Raw genomic sequence first — 12,764 nt, 5'->3', positions numbered from 1 at the left:
CCAACTGTTTGAGCTAAATATATGAATAGTTCCTTTTCTTATAGCTATATGCATGCATAAATGTGTGTATATATATATATAGTAATACTGGTTTATAATTGACTACCAGCATGCATTTATATGTACTATTTCACCGAGTGTTCAGAAAACTTTATGCAGTGGAGAAGATTTTCTTCAATGTAAATATCAAGGAATTAGAGAACTACAGTACTAAGCAATTTTATCTACACATACTTAGAAGGTGAAGATAATGAAGGTGAAAGCCAGTTCTCCAGATGACCAGGTTAGTCTTATTGGTGGCAGAGAGTTTCTATTATAGTGCCAATGTTAATGAAGCACTCAGCAGTAAAACAGAACGAGAGTTGTTGAGCTGATTTTGATTCATGCCAACCCCGTGTGTGTCAGAGTAAAATTATGCTTCACTGGATTTTCATTGATTTTTTTCAAAGTTGATTGCCAAGCCTTTCTTCCAAAGTGCCTCTGGATTTTTATCTTGTTACATTTCTGGTCCTGAAGCACATCTGGTCTGAGTTCCTGGGAGTCTATAGCAAGGTCAGGTCCTGGCCACAGCCTTTCTTTCTAGGTCAGAGGCTGCCTTCTTGGACCATGACACACATCCCACTAGCACTGGACACTTAACAAGGTGACACAATTAAATATGTGTGTCGTGGGGTAGATGGGCTTTGCTTTATAGCTGTCATACTAAATCAGCACAAGCCTCGTCGGAAGGGTACATAAACAAAGGGAAACTTCAGCCTCTGTGCAGAGGTGCACATGCCACATGGCTTGCCTTGTAGTCACATAACAAGAAACAGTTTATTGTCTTACAATCTGGGAAGTTAAAAGTCCAATTCAAGGTCTCTCCTGTGTCACTTATTTTGTCTGTCACCCAGGCATTTCTTAGTTGCTTGGTATTTCTTGACTTGTAGACAATCCTCATGTGGAGTCTGTCTTCCTCTTGTATGGATCTCCATCTATTCTGGTCTTTTTTTTATAACCCAGAAGTGATTATATGTAAAATCCACCCTACACTGCTTTGATCTTATTACTTTAACAGAAGTAAAATTGTGATTACCAAACAGGATCAATCCCACAGGTACAGGGGTTAGAATAGCTAGACTGATAAAAATAATTTACTTACTGGAGGGTCATGATATTTAATAAGTGCTAGAGCTAGCTAGAATGTTAATGCATAAAGTCTGACTTCAGAGGCGTGACCCTCATTTAGTGGATGCTCTTGACAAATAATGTCACAATTAAGTCAATTGGCCTCAAGACACTTTAAAAAGATGTAATAAACCAACATAAAGAGAACAACAAACACATTTGAAGTTGGCCTACTTTTCTTTCACGTAGATGTGGTCAGAAGTTAGTGTGCCTGGTGCTCTACAACAGGAAATTGTTTAATGAATTCTTGTTTGTTCTACACACTTTAATCCTCTGTGTAGAAGAGCATTGTTCCCTGATTTGAGTGAGAAATTGAAGAAACTAGGATGATATAACATATTTTCTTATTTGAGAAGAAATCTTAGGCAAAAGAACATTGAAAAGTGAAAGCTTATGACATTTGCCATCACATGTTGATATTTTTGTCAACATACTTAAGTGTAGCCATGTCACGTCCAAACCACAGTCAGCGGCGTTTTGTTTGTCTGTTGAAATCTTCTTAGTGAAAACAAAACAGAAAAGTGCATGCAGGAAATATGGCTTTGTGTTTAGCAGCGATCACTGCACAGGAACAATGTCCTTTCTCCAAGCCATTCCTGTTGGCCAGGAATCAGGCAATTCCATAGTGGTCTGTGCTATTTGCTCCCTTGGGTGGGACTTCTGAGGCTCCCTTCATTGACAGAATCTGCTGACCATCTTTCTTCAGACAGATTAGCTGCCATTCAAGCGAGTGCCCACAAGAACAAAGAGGGTCACATAGATGATTATTCAGTGCACTCAACATGGCATAACTGACCCAGCGAATTAACAGAGATATACATTATAAAATTTAAATAAGTCATAAACACATCCAATAACAGCTATGAAGATTTGGCCTTAAAAGCCTATTCCTTTTATGTTAACTAGAGATGATGATATGGAACAAATTGTTAGCTTGTTACAGTTTTTTCCAATATGTGCAAATGAACACCAAGGAAGAGCTTACTGTAGACACTGCTGCTGTGGGTTGTTACTCCAGAGGGAAGTTCTCTGAAAACAAAGCAGGGATACAAACTTCAAAGAATATCAAATATGGAAAAATAACTAGCAAATACCCACAAGAAATACACTGAAGACAGCAATGTTACAGAAAGGAATAGTAATAGAGAGCATCATCACCAAAGACACAACCAAAGGAAGCAGCCACTAAGGATATATGGGTCACTTACTTCTCTACCACAGCTTGAAAACTTTCTTGAAAGTGTTGTGCTACATAGCCATGTCTTAGTTACGTAAGACTGCTATCACAGAAATACTACAACTGGTTAGCCTTTGGAAACAGAGATGTATTCTCTCACACTGTAGTGGAAGAGATGCCTAAAGGAAGTCTGCTAGTTCCAGGGGAAGGGATTTTCTGTGAGTCGGCTGTGGGTAGGTCCGTGTAATCAATCTCCTCCTGGGTCCAGGAGTCTCAGCAGAGGGACCTTGGGTCCAAAAGTTGCATCCACATCCAGCTGTTCTTCTTGGTGGCACTGAGGTTCTTTGCCTGTTTTATTTCTTGTAAAATAAAAGGTACAGCACTGAAACTCCTCTTACGTCAGATCAGGGCTGTAAGCGAATGAAAAGTGTTGGATCTTATACGTCACTCTAGTGCCGCTTATGTCCAGTCAGAGTTGTGATCAGAGTGAAGGTGTTTCACATAGTCTGATCCTCTTACGGACAATGTGCTAAGCACATCAGACAACAGAGGGGAAATCCCAGCATTAAATTGAGCCGTTATAGCATTACATAAACACCAAGGAGATTCATGTCTCAGCCAAGTTGACACATATTTTAGAGACAATTCGATATGAAACCATTTAACTGATCAAACATGAAATTAAAATGCCTTAGTACTTACTGGCACCTTAAATATGAACATTGGAAACAAAAAGAAAAGATCAGTAGTTAGAAAACAGTGATAGAAATGAAGTTGAAATCACATGAGAGAACTTTGCATGACCAATAACTTCATTGCAATTACCTTTTTACAAGAACATGAGCAGTGATAATGCACATGGACCTTGTCAGATAAAAGACACAGAAATCAAAATTACTACATCTGTGGGAAGAGATGATGGAAAACAACCAAAACAGGGCAGGGATCCATTTCTCATATGTAGGTTCAAGTTGAAACTAAAACAAATCAAAACCATTCAATGAGAGACAAAATATGACTGCATATGAGTCGAATTTAGAGGGGAATCAAGGGTGTATTTGACACACTGAATATGAATGAACCAACACTTGGAAATGTGTCGGACGACACCAAGAGCATCAAACGTGGAGAAAACCAAGGGCCATACAAAGACATGAAAGAAAGAAAGCATCAAAGTGAATGTCATAGGAGACTCTGAAGCTTGCCTCTGAATGGATGAAGAGGAGAGAAAGTGGATGAAAGAGATGATGAAAAGATTAACAGAAAATTTCAAAATCTACCTCAAGAAGATAAAGTAATATAATAAAATACATAATGACATGGAATAAAAAAGCCAAAAGAGAACAACCCCCCCCCCCCGCCGCAAGCATCTATCAAGCTAAATGAATTGAAGAAAACTGTCAAGCACCAAGCTACAGTGATAGAGGGTGTTTTGATCAATGCAGGCAGCATCAAAAGACTATCTGCCGGGTACTCCCCCCAAACAAAACAAAACAAAGATGCTCTGCTGGCTGGAGCTTTCATAGCATGTATTTTCCCTGCTAAGTGAGCACTGAAGTCTAAGTTAGTGCACCCAGTGGTGTCGCCTGGGAAGGTCAGGTCTGATCACAGAGAATTTTTTCATAAAAGCAGTTTTGCTTGAGCCTCGTTTTATGTGATGACCAATGTAAGAGAACAGCGTGCTGTGGAATTTTGTTTCCTGCTTGGGAAAACTGCTGAAGAAGCTGTGGTGATGTTGGACACAGCTTACAAGGAAGTGCTATGGGTAAACCTCAAGTGTAGGAGTGATATTCTCATTTCATAATGGTGAAATAGTGCTTGATGGCAAACCTCATTCTGGACATCTGTCAGCTTCTGGAACGGACAAAAAATGTTGATTCTTAGTGCATTTTGAGTTTGTTGCACCAGGCCAGACCATTAATTAAGCTTTCTATTATGAAGGTTCTGAAACAGGGTTTGACCAAAAAGGCCTGATTTGTGGCAGATGTGGAACTGGTTTTGCCACCACAACAATCTACCTGTTCAACACCCATCTCACTGTGCCAGGTTTGGCAAAAACCAGCCATGCCTCTCTTATCCATGTGCCTTATTCACCTGACCTCATTCCATGGCGACTTCTTTTTGTTTCCGTGCATGAAGAGGAACATGAAAGGTTTTTAGGCAGGATTCTCAGGAGAAATAAAACTGGGATACTTATATATATATATATATATATATATATATATATATATATATATATATATATATATATATATATATATATATATATTTAGAGAGACAGAGAGAGAGAGAGACAGAGAGAGAGACAGAGAGAGGGGAACTCACGCAGACTGCTGGTCCAAGGTCAAGGAAGCAGAAAGTAGAGAAACTATTAAAATACGTTAGAATTTTTTCTTATAAAGAAACCTATAGTCACCTCTGAAACATTTAACCAAGCTTATCTATTGACTCCTATATATTAAAATGTGTTCTAGTATATTTGCCGCCTAATTTGAAGAAGATAAATGTAGATCTTCAAAGGATTTCTGAAAATTCCTACATTTTGACACTGTAAACTGCCCTCACACTTTCCTTCCATAAATGTGTCTTTTCAAATTTCTTTTTTTTAACTTTCTACCCTTTTCAAGCTGTGTTCTGGCTTTATAGTGTCTAACTTGTAGTCTCTTTGTAGACTGCACAGGCTAGCAGACCCAAAAGTAAAACACACTGGCATCTAATCCATTTAGCTTAGAGTGACCTTAACCCAAAGGTTTGGGTTTGAAAACCCAAAGGGGCAGAGATGAGCTGCCCCTTTGGGTTTTCAAACCTTTGAATCTTTTCAAGGCTTCAGAGTGACTGGTGGGTTTGAACCGTTCACCTTATGATTGGCAGCTCAATGCATAATCAGTTAGCCATCATGGGTCCATACACAGGTTCCTTTAGCAGCTCCTTAATAGCTCATTCATTTCCCAGTGTTTCTTACCATATTTGTCTTATCCTGTAATTTTGGGGGTTTGAATTATTTACATATTTTAAAGTAGGATGAAAAATTAACAAACTAATATAGCCTAATGGCTAAAAATATAGTGGAAAATCATCTCTACGAAACTAGAGGTGATATGGTCTATACAAACCGGTTTTCTGTATCAGTGCCTCCAAACGACTCCAGGAACAGGCTTAAAATCTGAGACACCCAAGAAAAATCTGTGCTGAGTAGTAACTTACATTTTCTGCAATATAAAGTTTGCCCCCCAAAGACATCCACTGCCATCAAGGCAATCCATTCTCATAGCCACCCCATAGGACAAAGTAGAACTTTCCTGTAAGGAAGGCTTTCAAGACTGTCATCTTTAAGGAAGCAGACTGCCACACCTTCCCCTGTGTAGTGGCTCAGGGGATTGGTTGCAGTTGGATAATGTCTACTTGATGGTACCTGTACAGCAATCAAATGATATCCTTATGACAATTGGGGAGGGGGGGTTAGCCTTTTGTATAAGATTGAGAAATGGTGGGGATGACATTCATTTTTAGAATATGTACTATTATTAATTGGAAATTAATACTTGTATTATTCATATATCATATCAGATAATGCATATATCATATTGTCCCATAGGTCAATCATGTCCAGCATAATTGAACATTGCTACCACAATCCGTTTCCAAACATTTCTTATCTACACGGTGATCCTTCCCTCTGCCATGACAACTATACCCCTCATACCAAATTCCCGAGTCTACTTGCTGTTCATCAATCCTGGGTTTCATATACTGGTAAACAAAAAACCTGTAACACAACTTCCAGAAGTTGACCCCAAAGACCTAACTCCTCTGAGATATACCCTAGTATGCACAACCAAACACCAAACAACACAGTACACACCAAAATTACCGAAAAAAATGGAAACTACAGCAGGTCCTGCATGCATCACAGGGAGGATCAGCAGTGACAAGGATTTAACCGTTCAAGTCAAATACATGCCTTTGATCTTCTGAACTCAACTCTAATGCACTCTGCTTACTCACCACTCTTCTCCTATCCCTCAACTGTGGGCAGAGGGAGTCCACTGGAGGCTTACTTCAGATGAAGTTCCACAAGTGGATATTTGGCTTCCACTTCAGCAAAACAGATTCGCACTCCGTAGGAGAACCCCTCCTTCTATTTCAGAATATGCGGCACATCCTCTGGTGGCTGATGGTGGTGGGCTTCTCTCACGTGAACTTAGTTGGCATCTCACTTAGATGGTTCCTTGTTTGGACACAAGCCTTTAAGACCCCCGACACTATTTTATCTAATAGGCGGCCATCATCTGATTTCCTCACCACATTTTGCTATAGCACCTTTTTGCCTCTTTGCCTTCCTACTTGCTGGGACTCTATGCCTGCCACCAGGGAGCGGTCTTATGGGGGGCACCTGACCTTGAGGGCTGCTGGGATCTTGCAAAGTTTTTGACCAACTTTGGATCTACGTGACTGCCCCCTAGGGGCCTGTGCTCACCCTGTAGAATCATCAGTCTGAGTCTGATTTATTTCCATCCCAAGGAATTTGAAGCGTATGCTTTCCAATCATCATTATGGAGATATTCCTTGATAAATAATATTTGAAATGCAAAAAAAAATTGGCGTACTTTTTCTGAGGGAACAAAATCCGCCTATGTGCTTCCAAATAGGCCAGAAACACTATGAATGTGCTACACGGAATCGCTCTGTGTGTCAAATCTCTGCCAGTATCCCCTCATTCATAAAGTCCCATCTTCTTACTGAAAAAGTGAATTAAAAAGTAATTTCCATGTTACTTTGAAATCATCCTGGTATAGACACACACTTTATTTATTAATATGCACCTACTCTCAGGGAAAGTTTTCTTTGATAGATGGGTGTTTACAAGTCTCATTATCTTTTATATTTCACTTCTGCTTGCCTCATTTTTCTTTTTTCATAGTACTTAGTTCAAATTTGCTAAGTTTAATACTTTATTTTGACTTAAGCTTTATCTTTCCATGTCTTAGGTTGGAGAATTTGTGTGACTAAATAAATTGCAGCATAAATAAAGCTATTATAATATTAAAGGCTAATGTTTATTGATTATTTATTATGTGCTGTCTCAATTGTATATAATATCTTTAAAATTTTACTCTGTGAAGAAAATTTAATTATTATTCAAGCTGAAACAATAGATATTGCAATAAACATAGAAAGATTAAAGTTATCAAGGATTTCATTTAACTTGAGTTAAATGTCCACATGGAAATAAAATAACAGATTGCACATTCATTTGGCAAATCTGTAGCCAAAGAGATACCATTTGGCAGACTAGCTGTTGTGTGCCCATGTCATGGTATTTTCCATAGCGTTATATGTGTGTGAAAGTGGAAAATGAATAAAGAACACCGGAGAGGAAGAAGTGATTGGAGTTGTGGCATTGGTAAAGAATATTCAAAGCAGCAAGCCCTTCCAGAAGAACAAACACATTTTTCCTGGAGGAAGTACAGCCAGAATGCTGCTGAGAAGCAAAGATGGCACGGGTTCATCTTCAGTATTTTGGATATGGCTTAGGGAGGCCATTCATTTCCCAGGAAAGGGAAGAGAGGGCGGCAACACCAGGAAGACCCTCTGGAAACTGCACTGACGCGGTAGCTACAACACTGGGCTCAAACATAACTGATTGTCTGGATGGTGCAGGACCGGATGGTGCTTTATTTTGGTTTACATTGGATTGGAACCGACTCACTGACACCCCATAACAACAGCTTAGTAATGAAATAATGACTAAAGAGATTAAGGAATCATACCTGTCCATGTGAGAAAGCAAATTTCCTATTTCAGTAAAGATTTACACTCTCAGGAATCCACAGGGATAGTTCTTCTCTGGCTTATAGGGTTGAGATGATTCTTCGTCTACTCGATGGGAGAGAGAAATATGAGCCACAATTGACTCGATAGCAGGGAGTTCCATGTTGGTTGCCTAGACACATGTCTACATAAAACTGTCACAGAAACTTACTCAAGGTCACATGACTGGTCGTGGGAGAGGTAGTACTTACACTGTCTAATACACAGTTTCCTAATAGAGAATAGAGCACAGTTGGGTCAGGCTACTGTAGAGCTTCAGGTACAGTGGATATTAGCAGAATCTCTAAATTATTGCTGATGTGATATGTAAAAACACTCTCGACTCACACCTGGCATCTAGTTATGTGAGTTATAGGAAATGGAATTAAAAGATAATGCACTTTTTCCATGAACTTTTCAAAAGGCTCATATGCGATTTGAGGGCTCATATTTTCTGTCTTTGAATAATATCCACATGGCCAGGCGTCTAACTGGCACGCTCTTGAACATTTAGTGGAAGAGCCTGGCCCAGGAAACATTGAATTGATTACAGAGCTAAAACAACTAGAAGGAGACATTTCATAGAATTCAGTAATCCCTCTCCTGGGTATGTTTCTTAAAGAAGTAAGACTCAGAACACCAACAGACATGGGGATGCATATGCTCATTGCAGCACTGTTAGCAAAAGCAAGACGATGGAAGCAACATCAGGAGGAGAGTAAAGGAACACACATGCATTCAATGGAGTAGCATGTATCACTTAAAACATGACAAAGCATCTCATGATCTGGGTAGACCTATAGATCTTTATGCAGAGTATAATTAGTTAATCGAGAAAGGACAAACGCTGCATGATACCACTGATATAGGTAAACAAAAACAGCAAGAAGAAGATAAAGACTTTCCTATGGAAAGGAAGGGATCCTGGAAATTGCAGGGGGCAGGCAGGACCAGGGTGAACTAGAGTGATGCTTGGTTAGCAGTTTAAATGATTGAATTCAAAGTTGATGACCTAAAATGTACACCCCCACATGCTCCAAGTGGAAACTGTTAAAAATATGGACATTGGGAGGAACGATCAGGGAACTCTGGATCTCAAGTGTGTCTTGATCTAAGTGGAAAAAAAAAAGATGATTTTTTTCCTTGTGAAATTCTCTGTGGTTAGCATAGTGGGTTGGAACAGTACTTGGCACTTGTTTAGTTCTGTTCTCCCTCAGGTCTCTAATAACTGATAGTAGTAGAAGCAGAATCCTACAAGGAGAATCACCCTATGAGACTTTCCAGGCTGTAATTGATAGGGAAATCAGTTGCTACACCTTTTTACTGAAGAATGATTGGTGGGTTTGAACAACTGCCCTTTCTGTTAGCAGCCCAATTCTTGAGCACAGGGCTCCCATTGCACTTCTTCAGAGAGTAGTTATTCCAGTGGCGAGTTTAGAGAAAATAATTGCATGTATAAAGCATGATTTCTACTTAAGCGCAGAAAATAGTGAAACCCCACTTAGGAATGACTAAACATTGGATCTTCAACAACAGCAAGTTACTTTCATCCCCGAATTCACCATTTATATTCTTGATTTTGACTTCCCTTATAATTTGTTGCTTATTATATCGTTTAAAGTTGCATAGCACTTCAGGCTGGGTGTGACCATTTTAAGCAAGAAATTGAAATGCCATCTACTATATAGGTTATCTTTTTCATATGAAAGAGCATACTTAGTTCCTTATTTAAATCTAGATATGTTGAGTAGCCAAGTAGGGCTAAAATTACAATCATCCTTTAATAGATGTCAAGGAAGATAATTTTCATAGAATAATTTTAAAGTATACAGTCAACTATGTTCATCAAATTTATCTTCTTCAATACCCCCTGGCCTTCTAAAAGTTTTACATATATGTTATGGTTTCTATGATTCCAATAACCGAAGAATATTCTTCTCTATCCAAAAATGAATGTCATGTCTTGTCCTCATTTATACAGAGGACAAGGGAGGCAAGTCAAGTGACTTGCTTAACTTATTTAGATAATTGGGAACTTGTTTTTAAAATGAAATATCTTAAAATAATTTAGAAGCAGAGTGTAACGCTCTTTGGAGTGCGGCTGCACAGGGAAGAAGAATGTTTCCTGCGCTGAGAAGAGACGGCTGTAGTTTGTTATTGCGCATTCAACCACAAATATCTGCAGCTTGAAGCTCAATGTGGATGGCATCTACCTTATCCTACATCGCAAACATGGTCCTTGGGCCACAGTTTTCTTCATCGATGGCTCTTCATTTGATTACAAAATAAATTCCTACCTCTCTAGACTGACCCATTGCAGCATGAATCTTAGCATATAAAATTAAACTATGAATTTTCCTCTATTTGTAGAATTGAGTTGAATTATTTCTCTACTGGCAAAGATTACCATGAGATTTGATATATTTTTAATTTGTAAAAATAATATTAATCTGCTTCTCATTTACTTTTTAAAATTATGTAATTCTATCCTAATTATATAGGAATGCAAGTGTCTTGTAGAAATTGTGGAAATGAATAACAGCAACAATAATAACTATAATACTAGAATGTCTGTAGTTCTATTACCTCAGATATAATCACTACTCATATTAGGTCTAATATTTCTACAGAAAACTTGAACCATTCTATGTAAACAGTTTTGTATTTTGCAAATTCATTGAACGGTTTTTGTGTTTTAGTATTATGTTCTGCTTTGCTTTTTAGTAAGATTCATTTAATTTTTCTGTGTGCATTTAGAGAGAATCACATATAATTGTTTTAATTTGCAGTTCTTTAATTACTAATAGACTTAAAATTATGGGGTTTTTTTCTCTCAAATTCCACTACTTTTGTTTCTTGTTGATAATATTTTTCTTACTGATATTTGAGACATTTCATTTTAATTATGTCATTAAAATATTTTTCTACTTAATCCTTTACATTCTATACTAATCTAAAATGAAGAATAGCTGAACACTGTGGTAAACACAACATTGTCTTGTATCTGAGTTTCTGTTCCAGACGATTTTTGCCATAGATGATTTTCACATTCAGTAATTAGATAAACATCCACATTTTCTTTTCAATTTTCTGGTTTTTATAATATTGTAAATAGTTATCTGGCTGACTCATTTTTCTCCATTACATGAAGAAATAATATGCTTATTTTTAATAATGTACATATATAGGTGTGTGTAATTTTGTTTTGTGAATACATATATGTATATATTTGTGTGTATGCAAATGTACATGCATGCAGAGATTCATGTAAATATGCATATGTTATTTGCAATATGTGCTTGGTTACATATTAAAGACATTCTTTGTTACACTGTGCTTTTTCTGGTAATTTGCATATATATAGATATAGATATATTTCTTTTTCTGTCAGGAGTTTATGTTAATGATTACAAACTTCTACTTTGTTTTCATGTCCAGTACCAAAAATCCCTCTTCCCACTAATGACATTCTATAAACATTTTCTTCCTTAGGTTTGCCAGAACCAAAGAAAGATCACATCTTCCAAGGCCTGACCCAGGACCAGGGATTTTACACATCCAAAGACTTTTTGCCACTTGTCGCCAAGAGCAGCAAACCAGGTATAACATTTTGTCTTGGCTTCTTTCAGGTGCCTCTGTTGTTTCATGTCTTACAATTATATTCCATTCAAACTCAGTAGGATGTTTTTCAGGTCGTGGTTTCATGCCTTAGCTGCAAGTAAAGTAGAAAAGGCCTGTTTCCCACATCATCTCCCCAATGCTGACCCATCACTTTCTTTTTGGTCTCTCTATACTTGTCTAAGTGTTTCATATGGGTGGAATTAGATACTGTTTGTCTGTTTTTGGTGATTGAATTATTTCACTCAGTAGCATATTTTCCAAGTTCACACTGTGGCATGTACCCAGACTGACGGGACTGATATTACATATGACTTGTGTCCATGCAGGCAGAGAGATTCAAGATCTCTCGCTCAACTGGGACTTTGTCAACATAAAGTAAAACACCCTTGTGTTCAATCTGAGCAATAGGTGTCACTTCAGACACCCTCAGAAGAGCAATCTAGTGCCACCCCTGTGCCACACCATGGTCACGTGGCCGAAGTTGTGGTCTTAGTAATGAAGCAGCAGTGACATTTCTTCAAAAACAAGGTGACTTAAATCCTTGAATTTTTAATGGTCTGAACTGAAGGTATTTCAACATGTTTTTCACCATGGAAAAGATATGGCACACATTCTTCTCATTCTTTTCTCAACATTTAAAGATAAGAAAGGTATTAGCTCACTCAGTACAAGTTTAAACCGAAATATGTATATCATCTCTAATTACCTCCTTCCAGGGAAACTGGACGCTTTGTCCTGAAGATCATAGTGCACATAGCATTCATTTTAGAATTACCAAGTGGCAGTTGTATAATCTTCAGTCTAAATTCTTCCAAGCAAAATGATTGTATTTATGGGGATTATAGGACTATTCTACCCAAGGTATCATTTCAAAAATTATAGTAATTTATCTTAGAAGTTTTATTTGATTCCATACTCTCCAGTATCTAAAGAACACCTTCATTTTATTTTATAAGGCTCATCATATGGATAAGAACCCTTATATAGG

At 37.8% G+C, this 12,764-nt stretch overlaps 1 protein-coding gene across 1 annotated transcript in view; it reads left to right on the top strand.

The window, feature by feature from the left end:
• Positions 1–12,764, top strand: part of DPYD (dihydropyrimidine dehydrogenase) — a 1,117,227-nt gene that overhangs the window by 428,464 nt on the left and 675,999 nt on the right. The window contains exon 9 of the mRNA XM_075558725.1: positions 11,648–11,755. Coding sequence (XP_075414840.1) covers positions 11,648–11,755 — 108 coding nt within the window. The remainder of the gene's footprint in view (positions 1–11,647; positions 11,756–12,764) is intronic.

The sequence above is a fragment of the Tenrec ecaudatus genome, chromosome 1 (assembly GCF_050624435.1).
Source record: "Tenrec ecaudatus isolate mTenEca1 chromosome 1, mTenEca1.hap1, whole genome shotgun sequence".
Classification (NCBI taxonomy): Eukaryota; Metazoa; Chordata; class Mammalia; order Afrosoricida; family Tenrecidae; genus Tenrec; species Tenrec ecaudatus.
Note: the sequence above shows the minus strand (reverse complement) of the source record. Positions and strands in the feature narration are given on the sequence as shown.